The sequence below is a fragment of the Tyto alba genome, unplaced genomic scaffold, assembly GCF_018691265.1.
Source record: "Tyto alba isolate M040663 unplaced genomic scaffold, T.alba_DEE_v4.0 Super-Scaffold_10, whole genome shotgun sequence".
NCBI classification, from domain to species: Eukaryota; Metazoa; Chordata; class Aves; order Strigiformes; family Tytonidae; genus Tyto; species Tyto alba.
Genome location: NW_024881262.1, coordinates 29742344 through 29761363, shown reverse-complemented (window position 1 = coordinate 29761363; position 19020 = coordinate 29742344). Strand labels below are relative to the sequence as shown.

General features: G+C 44.3%; 1 protein-coding gene across 2 annotated transcripts; it reads left to right on the top strand.

The window, feature by feature from the left end:
• Window positions 1-568: 568 nt before the first annotated feature.
• Window positions 569-17530, top strand: PPP1R7 (protein phosphatase 1 regulatory subunit 7). Of its 2 annotated transcripts, XM_032992571.2 has the most exons (11): window positions 608-689; window positions 1378-1455; window positions 1623-1745; window positions 6014-6069; window positions 7048-7113; window positions 7761-7891; window positions 8773-8935; window positions 12339-12455; window positions 13432-13536; window positions 14491-14577; window positions 17138-17530. In XM_032992571.2, the coding sequence occupies exons 2-11, from the start codon at window positions 1413-1415 to the stop codon at window positions 17312-17314; spliced, it is 1068 nt and encodes a 355-aa protein (XP_032848462.1). In that variant the 5' UTR covers window positions 608-689; window positions 1378-1412; the 3' UTR covers window positions 17315-17530. The 2 variants fall into 2 exon arrangements, with proteins under 2 accessions (XP_032848463.2, XP_032848462.1); XM_032992572.2 differs by lacking the exon at window positions 1378-1455 and having other exon boundaries at window positions 569-689.
• Window positions 17531-19020: the final 1490 nt, after the last annotated feature.

Here is a 19020-nt window from a genome sequence, read left to right as displayed (position 1 = left end):
GAGCCCAGGCCCCACCAGCGCGGCCCCCGCCGAGCCAGCGAGCGCGAGAAAGTGAGGGGCGGGACCCGGCAGCCGCGTCGCCCAATAAGCGAAGGCATTGGGAAGAGCGGCAAGGAGGAAGTCCAATGGGGCGCTGGCGCGGGAAGAGGAAAAACAGCCGGCGTCAGGGAGTCTGTGGCTCCCTCCGGCCTATTCTTCCCCCTCCGCCGCTACCGCCACACACGATGCCCTGCTTCGAGCCGGCTGCCCCACCCGACCTGCCCCAGGATCCCAGCTCCGCGGGTGGAAGGCACCTCCGCAGGATGACAACCACCCTCCGAAGACTTTGTAGGCGGAACGGCGAAGCCGAAAGCAGCTCATACCGCCTCAAGCCCGTGGCGCTGGTGGGAAAGGAGCAGGTACTCGGCCGCCACAACAGCGCCCGCTCCCCACCCTGCCCGCAGGGAACTACAACTCCCAGAGGGCCGCGGGGGCGTACAGCGGAGCGCATGCGCGCGGGTGATCGGCAGCCAGGGCGCTGCCCCGCCCCTTCGGAGCCCCGCCTGTAGAGGTGATTGGCTGCGGCGCCCAACCAGCTGTGGGCTCTGATTGGTGGCGATCACGGTAGCGCCGGTTGCCGGAAGCGGGCGGTGGGAGGAGAAGCAATATGGCGGCGGAGAGCGGCGAGGGACCGCAGGAGATGATGGAGGGTGAGAGCCTGCCGGGGCCCGGCACGGCTGCGGCCGCTGAGGGGGTCGGGGCGGCTCTCCGCTCGGTAGGGCGGCTGCCAGCTGCTCGCCGTGGGGTTCGCGGGCCCTCCGCGGCTGGGCAGCCCCTGGCTGCACACCCCGAGGGCGGCTGCCCGTGAGGAACGGGGCCCTGGCTGGCGCCGGGCCGGGGGGAGCGGTCGCACCAGGGGCATGCCGTGGTGCCTTCCACCCATCTCGTGGGGGCTCCACGCGCGAGAGGTGGGAGGAGTGGGTTTGCGGAGACGACCGTGATGTAAAAAGATAAAGATAATAAGAAAGCAGTCCCCTGGCGTGGCGTTGCTTTTCCTCAGTCACCCCATGAAGCGAGAGCAAATACTGAGCGGGGGGCGGAGGAGGAGCGAGGAGCTTCAGGTGCCCAGGGCCAGGGTGGCCGTCAGAGTTGTGGCTGGGCAAATGGTGAAGGGATCTCGCAGGTTATGCTGGGGAGATGGTTGCTTTTATCTGCAGAGAAGTTTTAATTTTTTTTTTTTTTTTGACGGCTTCACTTCTTTGTGTCATTGGTACTATTGTACGTGATACTGATTTTTTTTTTTTTCTGAAAGCTTTTAAAATGTAATAGTTCTAATTCCATTTCCGTAATCTTTGGAATTGCACTTCATTGATCTAAGAAATTTCCTTTTTCCTCCAGTCTTCTTCCCAGATTGTTGGTTTTAGGAAGATGTGATGGGAGGAAAAAGTGCATCCAAAATCAAAGTAGAAACAAGGGGTAAGAGGCCTTTTATTTAAGACTAAACCTTTCATTTAGTTAATTTAGGATTTCTACTAACTGCATAGTGGTATATGTGAATCCTGGTTATTATATCTGCTTGCTACTTCTTCCCCCCACCCCACTTCTGAAAATAGCCTAATTCTGCTGTTATGTATCTTATGCAGTTGATAAACGGATTGAATCGGAGGAGTCAGGAGATGAAGAGGGGAAGAAGCAAGCAGTTCGCTTAGTAACAGACCTCAGTCAGCAGAGCCTGAGAGATGAGCAGAACGGCGAGAACTCCGCAGGTACCTTAGCGGCTGAAACGGTCGCGTTAGGAAGCGTTGTCTTACCAGTGTGTACAGTAGCATACATATATCAGTCCTTTGTGTTTTTTGGGGCTAGTGATGGTTGTATCAATGTTAGTAAACAACGTGAACCTGCCCTAGACCAATCTTCTTTCAAAATAAACAAACAATAGTGTTATCATTGCTGCTAAAATAAAGCTGCGGCCTTTTTACGGAATTACTGATAATAGACCTTTGGATTTTTAAATTTATTTAGCCATCCACATTTCTCTCTGAAATCTTTAATATCAAAATGCGAAACACCTTTTTTTTTGTGGAAATGTAGTAACTTTTTGTGGAAAGATGCTGGAAATGTTCGTTAGAAATAAACATAAGCAGCTTTTTGTAATTCTGCTTTAGTGTATGTAGATTTTACCTAAAGAGTGGCCAGATTCCTTTGGAAGGCAAAGACAACTATTTCTAGATAGATTGAAGGAAGCTCTACATTTTATTTTCTTAATTTAAAAATTCGAAGAGACATCAAAATCATATCTGTTTGAATCCTCTTGACATTAAACTTTTGCTACTGTTTTTACTGTTTGTATTGGAACATTGGGTAGAAACATTGACAGACTTTTCTTAAGCCTGTGTGTGTTTGATGGAAGGGTTTGTTTTTCAGTAGATTGCGCAGAATTTGTCAGAGTAGATCCATTTCTGAAGACCCTGTATGGCAATATAATCTGGGCATTTGTTGCTAGCTAACGATCTGAAATGTAGTAGTGTCCTTTTGATAGAGGTGTTCTTGTGATTTTTATTGGTCTGGAAATGGAAGTGAAATATTACAGCAAATCTTCTGCAGCAAATTTTAATCCTTTTTGTCTCTGCATCTACTGCAGATCCTGCCTAATCTTAACCTTGCCCACTAGGATTTGAAAAAGTATTTTCCAAAGTGGTAAATTATTACAAGACTTTTAAATCTCATTTCCTAACTAAATGAACTCTATCTAGGTCTTAATTCATTGCTGATCATAAAAAAAAAAAAACCATATATTAATTTAAAAATGCTGTGGTGATGTGTATAAAAGTGTAAGAGCACACCTTGCAAGTTGTACATCCCAAGCGCTATATGATTAATACAGCCATGCAGATCAGTTGGTCACAGTTTGCATGCATGTAACACTCAGTGTTTGTTCAGCTGATGTAATTTAGCTGTGTGTTTGAGGTTATATTTTTGTATGTTGTTCCCCCAGGGATTGTAATATTAGCAAAAATACTTCAGGTCACATACTTTTATTCCAGTGAAAGCAAGAAAGACACATTCAGATTTGGTCACTGGATTACATTGGATACTATTTAATATCATGACTATATTGTTATTTCTTCTTCCAAACCATTAGGATTCAGAAAACTTCTACTAGTACAGAAACCAAGCAGAAGAATAATTTTGGAACATTTGAGTTAGTTTCCACAGCCAGCTTTGAGTTTGTCAGCTGAAAGGAAAATGAAGAGTTTTCCACACTTTTTCACTGAAGATCATAAATAGAAAGAGCTCAAGCAGCTGAAATTTAAAATTCATCATTTAGGTAATTCTCTGAGGACTAGTGCCTCTGTTTAAAAGGCTTATAACTTAGCTATTTATAATATTTTTCATGCTTGTGCAGTTAAAAAGTGTGGTTAGGCTCTTAGTCACTTTAAATGCTTGTGGTACTGTGAACTTACATAACTCAGGAACTACTGTTCTGTACTGCGGAATTCGGGTTTCCTGAATGTCGTATTTTTTTCCTACATCTGCAAAGCTGTGTAGCTTGCAGGCATGGATTACACAAAAATTCACTTAAGTAACTTCACTGTCAGAGCAATGTTTTTTCCCCTTGAGAAACCTACAGCATTAAAAATTGTGGACTAAAGCGCTGTTTCATACTTACTGCATGCAAGTGAAACTGCACTTCTGTTTGTAAAGTGATTGTAGAAGGGTCAGTTTAGGTATTTTATGTCCACTTGGTTCATAACTAAAATGTTGATTGGCAATTGATAGGACTGTAAATTTGCTAGAACCATTTTTGTTTATTTTCTTTGAGAGAAAATGTACTTTAACATTCTCATATCAATACTGATTTTATCAGTGTTACCAGTATACACATCTCAGACTGTTATATGGAGAGTGTTGTATACAGGGTATATAAACTTTGAGAGTTGGCCTTACTACGTAAATGCTAGATATATATTATCCATAAATGCTTTGTGTTCAGTTTTAAATGGCTTTTATTTCAGTGAATTTGGTACACATACCCGGTGTGATTTGGTTTTGCACCTTCGGACCTGAGTGCTTTTTTCCCATGCTGGTTCTACCAGGACTGGTCACTCAGAACTGTATATGAGGAGCCACCCTTTGACAGATCCAAGAACAGAGTATTTAACACACTGCCAAAAACAAATGTGTATAAATGGTCTGTAATGGGTGCTGTGATGAAACACGTACTTTTATAGAGAAGCCTGCCAACTAAACAATGTCAAAGAATTTTTTTAACTTGTATTTTATTATTGTTGAGGTATTTCTTTACTGAGTGCATGACTGGCTATACTGCTGGATAACTCTGAAGTCTCAAATGGAGAAATTCTTTTACCATGAGCATGAGCTTATTGGTAATACTACTTAATACAAGGGGAATAGTTTGGGTTTTCATGGGATCTCAAATAACTGTTGTTCCAAACTTGGGCTGTGTTCCCGTTGGCTGTAAATTCAGCTTGGGTGCTTGTTTGACTTAGAACACTTTGTGCTGGCAGCCTTTGCACCCTAGCAATAGGTCAAAGAGATGCACCCTTGGTAGCAGCAGGGTAGGGTATTGCACTCCCCTGCTGAAGTGCATAGCTCCTGATCTGGAAGAAAAATAAGAAAATTCAAGTGTTGCCCACTGCTAAAATGCTGACAGACGTACATATGCATGTCAGTGTTGGTGGTATTTCTGTACTGCCATTCAGTGTCACAAAGCCTACCAGCTTGTTTCGCATCCCCAAAATGCTCCCTGCTAATTTATGCTATAAAGAATATTAAAAGATGGAGGACAGAGGATTGCTTTTCAGATCTAACTTCCCGTGAGTAAGTTCAGTTAGCGCTCTTTCCTGTTCGAATGCCCAGGCAAGAGCAGAAGCCCAGATACAGCAGGGTAAATGATGCTGTGTGGAGCTGTCAAAACCTTGGAGTTTGATGGCAGGATTAAAAATTGTAATGCTTGTGCTGTTCATCCTTACAATACTATTTACAGTGCTGAGCATCAGTAGGAAAAACACTCATTAAGTATAGGGGACATTTGGCATTAACAAGGATGTTGTAACCGTGCTGGGCTATAAAAATGGTCATTACTTCTGGGTTAATGGAATGAGCTTGCATACAGTAATGCAGGAGTTAATGCACAACCTTTGGATTTGACTATAATTAAAGTTCCTTGGGTTTTTGGCAGTACATACAGAAGCGACACGTGAAGTGGAAAGGGGTTGCATGTTGTATGTCTGTTTTGCAAAGTCAAATTAGACTTTCTTTGGAAATTGATGTAACCAGCCCACAGATTTCAACAAACTGGAACTGGTCATGAATTATTCAGCATGGATTTATCCTGTTAAATTCACTCCCTCTTGTGCTGTGATAGAAGCACAGCAAATGTTGGGCTGTCTTCCAGAGTTATAAAGGCATTTCCCAGGAAAATGCATACTGTATGATAAACGGTGTTTTCTAGCATATTAGTGAGTTCAGTCAAACAAAAGAAGGGAGATCTGTGCAAAAGTGTGCACAACATCGACATTGGCAGTATTGATGAAAGAAAAGCTGAAGGGTGGGATTGCCGAGATGCTCGGTCATTCCTGACACTGTCACTAGACAGTTTAGATTCCTTCTTGGCAATGTTGTGTTAGGTTGTCAGAGGAGCACAGACGCTTTGGATGGTGTAGGGATGATGGCACTAAGTGTAAAGAAAAGGAATCCTGCTCAGATCAGTCTTAAGCCAGCATTACTCAGCACCCACACAGGCAGACTGTAGAGGGTGCTGTTCTTTCTGCCTTTTGCATCTCACCACGAAGTTCTGTTGTTCAGAAAGCTTTTTTTCATGGCTAGCTGTCACAATGAAAGCCAAATAGGTGAAGTGTATTTGTAATGCAGCAGAATATCTGAACTGTGCATCTCATACGTTTGTTCTTTTGCGGAGCATTTGCTCCCTTTGTCTCTCCTGACATTAGCCATTGTTATCTTGCCTTTAGTTGTCAGGTAGCAGAAGTTTATAATGTGTTTACTTCTGCAGGAGAAGCAGAGACACCAGTGGACATGGAGACAATTAGCCTGGACCCCGAAGCTGAGGTAAATGCAGATTTTTGTCCTTATGGGCTTTATACAGTGGGAAGACAAGGTAGGCAAAGACAAGTATTGACACCTGATTAAAAGATCTGATTCCTCTGAAGGTGCTGGCTGCCTTGATCTTCCCCAGGGTTGATTCAGAGCCTTTAGACTAGAAGTAGAGGTGTTTTATTCTTGATCAGTAGCTGAAACATTTTGTTAGTAACTTGGAATTTTAAATTAAGCGTGGAGGCACTGAAAGTGGGGCTATGTTGCAAGCATTACTGATGGGCTATGAGCTTTTGTGAGAATATCCTTAATGAACTGGTTGATGCTGTCGGACCCATGATTTGTCGTAGGCACAGGTACTTAACCAGCCTCGTGCCTTGGCATCGACAGCCTCATGAGGCTGCTAGCTGGAGGGTTTTTGAGGTTGGGTAGTGAAGTGCTCTATTTCTCTTTTACTGACCTGCAAAACTGAAACATCTGGGGCTGGACAGCACAGGAGTGAAGTGCATCAGCTGATTGCCAGTGCAGAGTTAATGTTCACAGAACCACGAGATTATTTGAACTGTCAGTGGTTCCTGTTCACCTGAGGCCTGGAACTGGAAATAGCAAGGTGTGTTCCGGTTAAGCCCCAGCAAAGAGGGTAAGAGAATTTTATGCAACGCTTTATTCATGCTAGACAGCAGAATTGGTCTGTCTCGGTAAATTCAGAATTTACTGCAAAAGATTACTCATTTTGGCAAAGCAGTGCTTAGATTTGGGAAAGGGCTCTTGCCTTTTCGTAGACGCTGTTTTTGCAGTTGACAGGCTTAGGCCACATCCTTCACCTGTACTGGTGAAATCCTGTGCCAGATGCAGTTTTCACAAGCTCTTTGAAGGGAAGTTTTAATGAGCTACACATTTTGTAAGACTATCATTTTCCAGAGAACCAAGTACCAGGTTGGTCTTTGAAGAGTGTTTTGGAACAACTGCTGAATCCCTTCATTCCTCTTTCAGGATGTTGACTTGAATCATTTCCGAATTGGGAAGATTGAAGGATTTGAGGTGCTCAAGAAAGTGAAGGTAACAGTCCTAAGGAATAGAGAATGCCTCTTGGAACTGGCGAACTCTTGGAACTATCCTCTCTTAGGACAGATACAGGAGTCTTTTTGGCTGAGATTCTAATGAGTTCCCTTCATGTTTAACTGAAGGAGTAGTGTTTACCCATTTGTCAGGTAGTAATAAAAATCCTGGGGTTTTACAAGTTGTTTTTGGAAGTGGATGAGAGACAGTGCATCAGGTCTCATCCTAAGAGATACATTCTGCACTTGTGCAGCAGGCTTAATGTAGAATAGAGTAGATAGGAAAGGATTTCTGGAGGTCCCTTGTAAACCCCTGCTCAAAGCAGGTCCAGTTAGAGCATGTTGCTCAGTGCTTGCTCCAGTCAAGCTCTTGAGTATTTCCAAGAATGGAGATTACATAGCCTTTCTGTGCTGCTGTTACAGTGTCTGACCATTTTTGTCATAAAAAGATTTACTTCTGTGGAGTTGGAATAGAACAAGAAAATATTCTATTAAAAAAAAAAAAAAAAAACCAAAAACAAAACACCAAACAGAAACAACAAAAAACAAACAAAACCCCAACCTTATTGTCTGTATGCCAAAAGGCGTTACGTGCTGTCATTCATATTAATTTCCCTGTTTGTTTTTAAACTTTTTCCCAACTATTAGACTCTGTGTCTCCGTCAGAATTTGATTAAGCGCATTGAGAACTTGGACCAGTTGCAGACCTTGCGGGAACTGGATCTCTATGACAATCAAATTCGGAAGATCGAGAACTTGGAGTCTCTGGTGGAACTTGAGTGAGTCCAGCGGAATGGGCAGGATGAGGTTGAGGGTGGTGTGCTGCTCACTGAGTTACTCGTGCTTATTCCAGTATTTATCACCCAGGCCTTTCTCACGATTCATTTGGGTGCTCTGTGAAGGATGATGGCTGTTCTCCATTGGTGTTTAACCTATGCAGTAAACTAGTTTCATTATCCTGAAGCTCACCAGGTACAGTCAGCTGGACATGAAACCTGTGCTGTATAAGGCAGTGAGAAGGATAGGAGGGTGCAGCTTCTGTGCAGGTGCAGAAGCGCTCAGGCACCTTTGCTCTTGGCAGTGAGAGCTCTGCGTAACAGGTTTTTATTCCTGCAAAAAATGACAAGAGATTTCAGGTGAGATTAGGACTTTTCTTGGAGGGTGTTAGGGAAGGAGAAGTGCTCTTCCCAGTTTCTGGCACTTGTCTGTGATCACTCTGGAGATACATGGCAAAACTGTTCGCACTGGGGTGAGGAGGACTGACCACAGTCATAACTGTTTCGTGCTTAGGGGAGGCCGTGACATTTTCCTGTCAGAGGCAGATCTTGTAGGCGTGTACCTGTCCTAAGGAATATGCAGTACTGAAAATGGGCTTCCTCCCACAGTGTTGGCTCCACAGCTGGACAAAATGATGGCTGTCTTCTGCATGTGACAGATTTTTTTTTTCTTTTCCCCCCCCGACACGCTAGAGAAGTATTTTGAAAGTTATATTTGTTGTCATTTCTGATGAAAAGAAATGACACTTATGACTCTGGCATCAAGGCCTAGCAAAGTGCTTGATCTCTGCAGATAGTGAGATTCCTCACCAATTTACAAGTGCCTCTTCCAGAATCATCCCTACCTGATGGACTGAAGAGACCTTTGTTTTGTTTTACCTCAGGATCCTAGACATCTCCTTTAACGTTCTGCGACACATTGAAGGACTAGATCGGCTTACCCAACTTAAAAAACTCTTCCTTGTCAACAACAAGATCAGCAAAATTGAGAATCTGAGCAACTTGCAGATGCTACAGATGTTAGAGTTGGGATCCAATCGAATTCGGGTAGGCTTGCTCTACAAGATGTTAGCTGGAGAGTTTTGAGCTCTTTGGCTTGGGATTAGCCTTTTCTGAAAGTACATTTCGTTGACTTTTACTTGCAGTTTTGTTCTTACTGTTCCAGTCATTTAACATGTAATTGCTTATTGCTGCACATGCTGGATCTTTTAATTATGTATGCATGTAGTGCCTGGCTACTAAATTACTATTTATGAATTTCTCTCTTTAATGAACTCATGCATCCCCTGTGTGTTGCCTTTTGCAAATGACAGTTTCCTCCTGCTAGATAGCCATGCCTATCAAAACTAGCAATTAGGTTTTTTTCTTACCTTCCTTAGAGGCTGGCGCTGTGTTGATAAAACCCATTGAATGAAAATTTAATTCTAGTGTAATTTGTATGTGTAATTGATAACCTGCTACGTCAGTCAGTTTCACTCAGGAAAAGTTTTTCTTGAGGCTTTACACAGAAGTGCCTCAAAAACCTGGTACTGTTGATTTTTTTACCATGCAGTTTGTGACTTTTTCAATTTAGGTGATTTTAAAATCTGTGCCACTTAAAGGGAAGCACTTCCAAGTAGTTTCTCCTGTCCTTAAGGTATGCTTTTCTGCGTTTTGTGCAGTTTGTAAGAGAACTGGTGAAACAGATGACACAAAAAACTTGCAATATGCCAAGTAAACTGTTATCTTTTTTATAAGCTTTTTCAATTATATATGCTTTAGAAAATTCTTGTAACAGATGAATGCATTTCAGTCTGAAAATTGTCTAAGCTGGTGCTCCCCATTTACAATCTCTGAAAAATTACTTGCTATGCTAAAAGAGCAAATTAGGAAAAAACCTGTTTGTCCTCTGTATTTCGAGCCTTGTGGAAGCACAATTCTCCTTCTAGAAAAGAAGGAAATTTCAGCTATTATAAGCAGCCTTTTAAGGCAGAATTGTGCGCTGCTTTTGTGAACTGGAAAAATTTTATTTTGCTCCTAAAGCTATAGTGGACTGAATTATTTTCTGTCCAGAAGAATTTCTGCTTTGGAAATTAAATTGCTTAGAGGAATAAATCTAGAGTGTGAAAACATCAGCCAGATCAGATGAGTGATTAGGAACCTTAAGAGTTTGCATAGCTTGGGGGAACGTGCGTTAAAGATGCACTTTTCTTTATTCAGAAACAGAATAGGCTAAGCACACTGATCTGTACATTCCAAAAGGTGGGTTAAGCAAAATTGTACTATATTGCATGTCTAAGCATCGTTACTTTCTGCAAAAAAGAAATCCAGCTCGATTTCTGAATTGATACTTAGGTGGTACATTGCCACCAATGTGGTAGGTGGTACATTGCCACCAATGTGGTCGAGCCAAAGAATAACTTTTAAACAATTGTTAGATTTATTTTATGTATGTTTTCTCAGTGGTGAGCCTGAGCATATTAACAAAACAACAAAAAAACCCCAAAGTTATCACTGTATGGGTAACAGAGGTTTCTTAAATTATTTTTAGTGGGTTTTCTGTTCATCTGTTAATTCTATTCTGGCTTCTTCAAACCTCACTGCTCTGTGCTTCTAATTGCTCTACTGGGGTAAATAACCTGTGCCTAGGCCAGGCCTGAAGAAACACATCTCATGTTACTGGGTAGAGTGGCCTGTCTGTTCAGGCAGTGACCTTGGCTTGGAGGTGCCTCACATACTCATCCCCTGTGCATTACAGCTTCTGCAGTAGCGCTGTTGTAGTCATTTTGCTGCACACACTAAACTTCCAGAGTGCACTCACCCTAGAGTCCATCGTGATTCACTAAGTGCTTGTAGTTCTGTTCCATGGTGGGCAAGGAGAACTTTATGTTTGAACTGATATATTTCATGCTTTTTTTTTTTTTTTTTTTTCCAAAGTTGGACTGAAGCAACAATAAGGCAAGCGCTTATTTGTTCCTTAGGTTTTTTTCCTCTCATGTCCATCTCTTTCATACTCTCACTTGTGTGGCTTTTTTATAGCTTTAAGAAGCATTTTTTCCCAAGACTGTTTCTTCTCAGTATCCTCAGAGTCACAAGTATTTCCTCCTCAGGGCTGGGGAAGCTGCCAATGAGCAACAAATCTATCATTTTCTTGCAAGGTCAAAACAGGGGTAAGTCCATAGGCTAGAAGGAGGGTGAATCCAAATCTGAGCTGGTAAACACCTTATGTTGAATCTGTTAGCAGTTGTGGGATAGAGGTTGAAAAGCTTCTTTCCAGAGTATATCTGTAAATTCATGGTGTGTGTGTTTGGGCCCGTCTTCCTCTTCCTTCCTTTATACGCGCGCAGGTAAACACGCACCCGCAGGCGCGCACATCCACACACAGAGAGTAATCAAAACGGTGCCAGGACTCTACAGCCTGTCTCACCAGCACTGCTAGTCTCTGAAACTCTTCCAGGCAAGAAGGATGTGGAAGAGCTGAGATGGCACAAGATGCTTGAGCACAGATGCACAGCTGTGTGTGTATCTATATCCATATTACTGTTCTTCTGTGAGCTGAAGGTCATTTTTAACAGCACCTTTTTTTGAATTAGGAGGCTTTCGCCTGAAAACAAAACACTGTGTTTTCTTTCCCTCTGTTTACAGGAGCCTTGTCTAAGCCCAACCTTTTCCACTTTTCTTGCTCTTTTTTCTCTCTTCTGTTCATGCTTTCTGGTGCACCTTTATTTGTAAATAAAGAATACGGTGGTTCTTGATGCCTCACAGAGATCCTTATTTTCTCCCACTGAAGGCTGAGCTCAGGACTTAAGCTGGTATAGTGTATATGTTCTGTCAGTAGCATGTATATTTAAAACATGTACATCACTTAAATTGGTATGTATATGTTCTGCCAGTAGTTAAATACACTAACACGTACACCCATGAGACAGGTAACCTTGCTTATGACAGAGGAACTGTTGTGCAGAGAAGCTAAACAGCTTGCCTTTGGCTGTATTATGCAGTCACTGATGGTTAGGACTAAATTTGCAAATGGTGTTTTCTCCTCCCAGATTCTCTAGTTCACTAGTGACAGATTTTTTTGTGCTGCACAAATGAGTATCTGCTGCCCCGGATGCACCTCATGGCCTGGGCAGTGTCACTTCCAGTGCTCCCTGAGCTTTTTCATTCTCTGCTCTTGCTGCCTGGACAACGGAGGCAACAGTTAGGACAAAGCAAAGTGACCTTTTCAGAAAATCAGCAAATAGTAGTGCCACAAACCAGCTGTCACAGGGGTTGAGGTTCACGGTCAGTGCACGGAGTCCTGTGCAGGTCGCAGGGAGGCCCTACCTTGTGCATGCTTTGTGTGTGGAACTGGCAGGCTTGTGTTCCTCAGGAGGGCGGCTCCAGGGGTCAGGGCTATAATATGCCAGCCACATAGAGGTTGCAGTTTTGCATCACAGCAATAACACTGTCTCCTGTGGTCATTTTTTAGGCAATTGAAAACATTGACGCCTTGGCAAATCTTGACAGTCTGTTCCTTGGAAAGAATAAAATCACCAAGCTCCAGAATCTGGATGCTCTGACAAACTTGACTGTGCTCAGTATACAGGTATTAATTCTACTCTGTACTCTTTATGTTTTGAACAACCCTGGTTACATGAACCACGCTGCAATTTATGACAAGCTCTTCTGAATCAGCAAGTTTTCAGTGTTTTGAGTCAGACTCCCGTGCTGGAAGAAAGTGTGATGTTCTCTGTGCTGTTTTTTTTTTTTTTCATACTGAGATTAACAGACACTGATAAAATGCTAAAACAAATGTTTGATTTTGATGGAAGAGAGAACAGGGAATGGATGTTATTCCCCATTTCCTTCCTGAAATACTTTTTCCTAATATATTACAATAACATCAGATGAGTTATGCCAGGGAAGTGGTTATAATGGCAGTGGGGGTCAGTGTCACTGCCTTCTTCCTGAAGAGGCAAGAAATGTCAACAAGCCTGTGCTAAATGAAATCTGTCTTCAATGAGCTTATGGAAAGCTTCTTCCCTTTTAAAAGGTGGAGTAAAAGATACTCAGCTGATTTCTTTCATTGAGTCTCCTCATCCATACAGCAGTGCTAGTGCATTCTAATACCTCTTACAGCTGTTGGGAAGAACAACATACTCACCACGTGTTGTAGTACCTGTATGCAGCGTTGTTCTGTACAATGTGCAGGGTTATATAGTGCAGCGGAGCGTGTTGGGATTGAAGCGGTGTAAATTCCCTTCTGACCATTCCATTGAAAAGACCTACAAAATGAATGCTAGTACTGCATAGGCCTGTTGTTTCAAAAGACACCAAGTGGAAAACTTTCAGGTGGGAAGGTTAGAGTCTGATTCTTCTAAACTTAGAGGCTTTGACTCCCACAGAACTTCCTTGTGCGTCGGTGGTACAGAGATCAAACAAGCTGAACTCATGAGATCGTTGTGGACCCAAGCAGACTGTTTCCCCTTCCCATCCGTACTTCAGAGAAATGCTTTTTCTCCAATGGCTCACTTGGGGTTTGGTTTGTTTAGAGTGGACTTAAACCCCTGTTACACTTTCAGAATAACCGTCTGACCAAGATTGAGGGGCTGCAGAGCTTGGTGAATTTGCGTGAGTTGTACCTCAGCCACAATGGCATCGAAGTCATCGAGGGACTGGAGAACAATGTGAGCAGGCTCTTGCTAACCGTCTGACAGAATTGTTTCCCTAAGGTGCTCCTGTTAGTGGCTGTGCTTTTCTGGAATTTTTTGTTTCTCAGCTTCCGCAGTTACATGCGGGGTCCTGAGTCTCTTGAAAAGACCACAAAGACCCAAATACTTGTTACATTAAAACATCTTGCATGGGTGAAGGTCCTCCAGATCTTCTGGAGTAGAATTGTTTTCATGACCTGTGGAGGGGAAGCACAAGCTGGAGTTAATACGGCAGCCTGGCTGATGTTCAGCAGTGGAAAGCCTGATGGCCGCTGCTGGTTGTCTCTGCTCCAGCCTTTCAAACAGTAGTTTGTAGATAATCATGAGTTCTTTTCACTAGGACAATAACTGGAGCTGGGAGTAAGAGAGACAAGCCGTGGCATGTGGCTTGCCTTGGTGTCAGTACACATTTCGAGATTTCTGGATAGGATTGATTTCATGTGAGTCTGTAGCGTTTTTCTTCTCAGGCGCCAGAAGGTGGCATTGTCAGAGCGCAGAGACAATTGGGAACTTGGTTGGCTTTGTGCAAGGCAGAAAAAAAAAATCTTTTTCTAAAACTGCTGAGTTTCCTGCTGCAAAAAGGTTGTTCAACTCTGCTGCTTGAGAGGACACTTAGGATCTGATTTTTAATGGATTCCTCTTAATGTACTATGAGGAAAGCCCACCTTTAGGAGCCCTCGGCTGGCAGTTGCCAGCCAGGCAGCAATTGCTTTCATTTTTGTCACATGGCTTCTGGGAGGTCAGTAACCCAGCTTAATTAAAAACAGTCTTTCTTGCTATATTTAGGCAGTGAGAGTTCTTGGGCTGCACGTAAGCAGCTGGCAGTGATGTGTCTTTGCTTCTGACAGTTTCCAACTCTGGGCCTGAAAAAAGCGGGATGGAGAAGATGAAAGGAAATCTGGTCTAATGTTTTCCTGTTTACTTGTCTAGAACAAACTCACAATGCTGGACATTGCATCCAACAGAATCAAGAAGATTGAAAATATCAGTCACCTAACAGAGCTGCAGGAGTTCTGGGTAAGAGCAGGCTGGAGCTGTTGTGTCTGCACAACAGTGAAAGAAACCCTTCTGATGGGGGGCAGGGGGAGGGAGGTGAAGGTGTATGTCTTAGAGTAAACTCTCCTTGTTCTGGCCACCAACTTTAAGATCTTGACGGTCTGTGTGGATAGAGTATGATGGTTCCCCCTAAGGGAAGAGTTGAGCTTAAAAAATTCTTTGTGGGTCTTTCCTTGGTAACAAGCCTGTCCCTACGCAGGAAATAGGCCCTGCCTTCATGCTTGTGATGGTCACAAAACAGCCTCCCTGTGCCCTGTTTTTACATATCTCATCTTTCTTTAAGTGAGCATGAGAGTGTGATGGGGGAGGCTGGTACTGCCTCAGCACCACACCCGAGCACAATACCTGTTCAGAGCAGAGTCAATATGCTCATGTCATAAATATGAAAAAAATGAAAGCATCATGCGGTCTACTTCCATTCCCATGAGGCAGATAACTGTTTAGGGTTGCTTCTGTTTCTTTCTAGCACCTTAAATAGCTAAAGCCCTTTGTCATTCATAAGTCTGGTCAGGAAGTACGCAGAGACACCTGCTCCTGAAACATCACTACCCTGCTGTATTTGGGAGCTCTGTATGAATCTGCTCGTGTTTGGGGCGAAAAAGCAGCAGATGTCCATGAGTTGGCATGTGCTTTAGCTCTTGTAGAGTTTCTGCATGTCAGGGCTGAGAAGGAGAGTCATGCTGCTTAATATCTGTCATTTGGAGTTCAGTTATTTAAACTCTGGGGTGGAGGCTGAGATAAAAGGAGCTGCAAATGAAACCAAGCTAGAGCCTGGAGTCCAGGCTGCTTGGACCGTTTTCCTCCTCTTGCAGTGTGCCTATTCGGTAAAGGACTCTTTAAATAACAGGAGCTGAGAACCCTGTCTAACATGACACCTTTCAGGCAGCAAAAATAGGACAGTGCAGTGTGGCTGGTGTGGGACCTGTCATGATCCTTTGCACTTTCCTCCAGTCTTCCTCTTGGCTGTTTCTCTGCTTAGAAAGGGCGGCATTGCACAGCTGTTTCCACTTCTTTTACAGAAAGCAAAGGGAAGATCCTAACCTCATTGGTCTTCCTTTACAGAAACACTAGTTCATTTACAGAGTCCTTTGAGAAAGCAGAGCATTGGCCAAGATCGGTTAGCTGACCCTGGAAGATTCCCTCCTGGCTTTTTTCTGTTTTAACGCTTTTTAAAAAAAAAGGTTATGCACTTTTTGATAAAGAGTAGGGCAGAATTTTCTTTGATGTGAAACGCTTGTTGCATCTACTAATTTATGTTTTTTCACTGACTGTAGAGTTGAAGCCACATAACAGAGTTCTTTAACACCTTAAGGAAGCATAATTTAAAATCCTAAATAATCCTAATCAATTTAATCCTAAAGAAATTTAATTCCTAAATGTGGGAATCTTCTCACAGTTTCCCAGTAGCACCTCCCCAGTGGGGGGCACGGACACCTGAAGGACATGTAACTTGGCTGCAGCAATGTTGCAAGGAGCTGTAGCAGAATGAAGGAGCTAGCAGGTTTTCTTCAGATTCTTAGTCTTAACTACAAAGATGTCTTCAGCTGGAACACTGGCAGTCCCAGTGGGGAAGTAATTTTCTTTCACTGAGCTAGCTGGAGGGAGGCAGCTGGAAAAAAATAGAGCTGTTAATGTGCCACACAGCAACCAGGGTGCACAAAGCTTCCAGTTTACTGTGGGTGCCTGATGCAAGGAGGAACAGTTGTTGAGGGGGGCCAGAGCCAATCCATTGGTTTTTAATCTTTTTTTTTTTTTTTAATTATTTTTTATAGAAAGGTGGTATTGCCGTAGTGACTGCCTCTCGATTCAAAAGCAAAGGGTGCCTGAAGTGTTGAGGTTGGACGGCACCTGGCCACCTTGTACACTTTGCTTCCTTGCCAGGCAGCTGGAGCGTTCATCCTCTTGCATGGGAATTCCTCTGCAGGGCCAGCCGTGAGGCAGTTCCCGGGCTGGCAGGAGGAGAACCCGAATCGGAGAGCTTGGCACTTCCTCCAGAGTGCAGAAGCAGTTTTTGTGGGGAAGTGATGTGAAGGGGAGAGGAAAAATGTCACTCTTCACATCAGTTTGGGACTTTTTTGAATGTCTCCTGGGGAGTCATGAAAGCAAAGATAGATGTCGCAGCGGAAGAAAATCTTGTCAGAAAGATTTCCAACCCTGAAATGAAGAGTGTGTGGGCTGGGACACTGCATAAAGAGACTCGGTGTCTTGCTAGGTCTTTACCAGCATACTGGTTGGACTGGGTATGCTGGGGGGAGGGTGGAGCATTTGACCAGCAACCCAGGACAGCGCGGGGAATTTGGAGATGGTTAGGGAGGCCTGGAGCGTACGGGATGGGAAATCACATCTCAGAGCTTCCAGGGAGAGAAGGATCGTGTAGACAGGGTCGTCTTATCTGCACATGAGGACTGCACAGCATTAGTGCCCCTGGGGAGCAGCGTCGCTGTACCTGACCAGGTTCCTGCTAACCAGGCTTAGCTTGGAAGTAGCTGTTTGTGTGAATGTGCTTGTATGTGCTCTGCAGATGAACGATAATCTCGTCGAGAGCTGGAGTGACCTGGATGAGCTGAAAGGAGCGAAGAACTTGGAAACCGTGTATCTGGAGCGAAACCCCTTGCAGAAGGATCCCCAGTACAGGCGCAAAATCATGCTGGCCCTCCCAACTGTCCGGCAGATCGATGCCACGTTTGTTCGATTCTGAACCTCCTGCTGCCCTCTCCAGCCCGCCTCGGAGAAGTGTCCCAACTGGGTTTTTTATCCACTTATCACTCCCCAGGTCTTCAGTACACTGACACTCACGGAGCAAATGGTCAATAAGAAGCACTGAATACCAGATCTTGTGTACAATGCACTCATTGTTTTTGAAATGTTGTTGTTATTATTATTATTATTATTATTAAATCTTAACACAAGAGGCTCCCTTGGGCTCATGTCTGTCATTAATGGGGAAGTTTTGCCAGAAAGTGTTTGCAACAGACTGAAGCCACTTGCTGACTCCTGTTGACTCCGTGGCTGCCTTCAGGTTGGGTAACGTCTTTGCAAACCTGACTTCCAGATCCGGGCTCAACGGTAAAAATGTGAAGAGACAGCAGTGGTGTTGACGTGGGGAAGAATCCGAGGTGCCCATCCAGGTTATCGTGTGTGAGTCGGTGCTGAATACCTGCTTATAAAGCCCGGGCCGGGGCGGCGGGGAAGGTTGGCCTTTCCATAGCAATTTTAAACATGGCTACAAGCTCGTTAGAGGATTGAGGACTAATGAGTTGAGGTGTGAAAGCAGTGTGGGGAGCTACATGCCTGGATGAGGTACTGGCCTCCGTGAAGCCCCTGGTGGTAAGGCTTCTGTGTGTCAATGTAGCGCTGTAGATGGAGGTGGGAGCTGGAAAAGGGGTTACGAGGAGTGAGATAAGAGGGGCGATGGATTCTGCTTGAGGAGGCGAGGGGCCTAGCCCACGCTTGGAGGTTCCTTTTGTGGTGGTTGTGGCTTCACCTGCCTCCTGATTTCCCAGGATTTGTCAGAGCGACGTAGAGCAGACCCTGAGGTGTGTTGTTCTTCCTTCCCAGGCTGAAGCCGAGGCCGCTTCCAGAGCAGGGGAGGCCTGGAGCTCCTTGATGGTCATATTGAACATCTCCACTGCCCGAAGTGAAGCTGAACGTCTCAGTGGACGTTCTGATTCCTCTTGAATACGAGTGGACCCTACTCCAGCTGGAGCCACTGATTTAGCATAACTTACGGCACGCCCTTCCCCATCCAAAAACCGAGGTCCCTGGGTAGAGGCTCGTCATGCAGCCCACCTGCCCAGAGAGCCACGCGCTCGGGCTGGAGCTTCGGCGGCCTGAACGTGGAGAGGAATGCATCCCAGCCCGGAGGGGCACAAAGGGGCTTTGTACTGACGTGGGAGGAGACGGCAAGATTGCGGCGGGGTCGTGGGAGCTGCTGCCTGTTTCAGTGCTGTACGTCTGTGTCGTTAGTTATTTGATCCCTGCTGAGTGACAGCTGTCATCTTCAAGCTCTCAGTGCCCGCTGGAGCAGTGTTGAGCTGTGATAGGAGTCCCTCAGCACTTTGGTAAATAGACTCTCTTGCAGTATTTAGGAATTAGGACTGCTCTGTGGGTGATGCATTTGGCAGTGTTTTAGCATCACCATTTGCTTGTTATTAATACTAAATTAATACAACTGATATATTAATATATTAAGGCTACTGGTCAGCAAGATAAGGGTTTGGTGGCGCTTTGTTACAGATGGTGTTTGCACTCGGAAAACAAAATAAATCCTGTCCTGCCTCCACTAAAGAGGGTGATGTGGCGTTGCTGTCCCTCTGGGCAATTGAATTTCAGACCTTCAGTGGGTGGAAAACTTCCATGGACAGCTGGCCACCTACTGCTGTGGTCGTCCAACAGTTGTGTCGC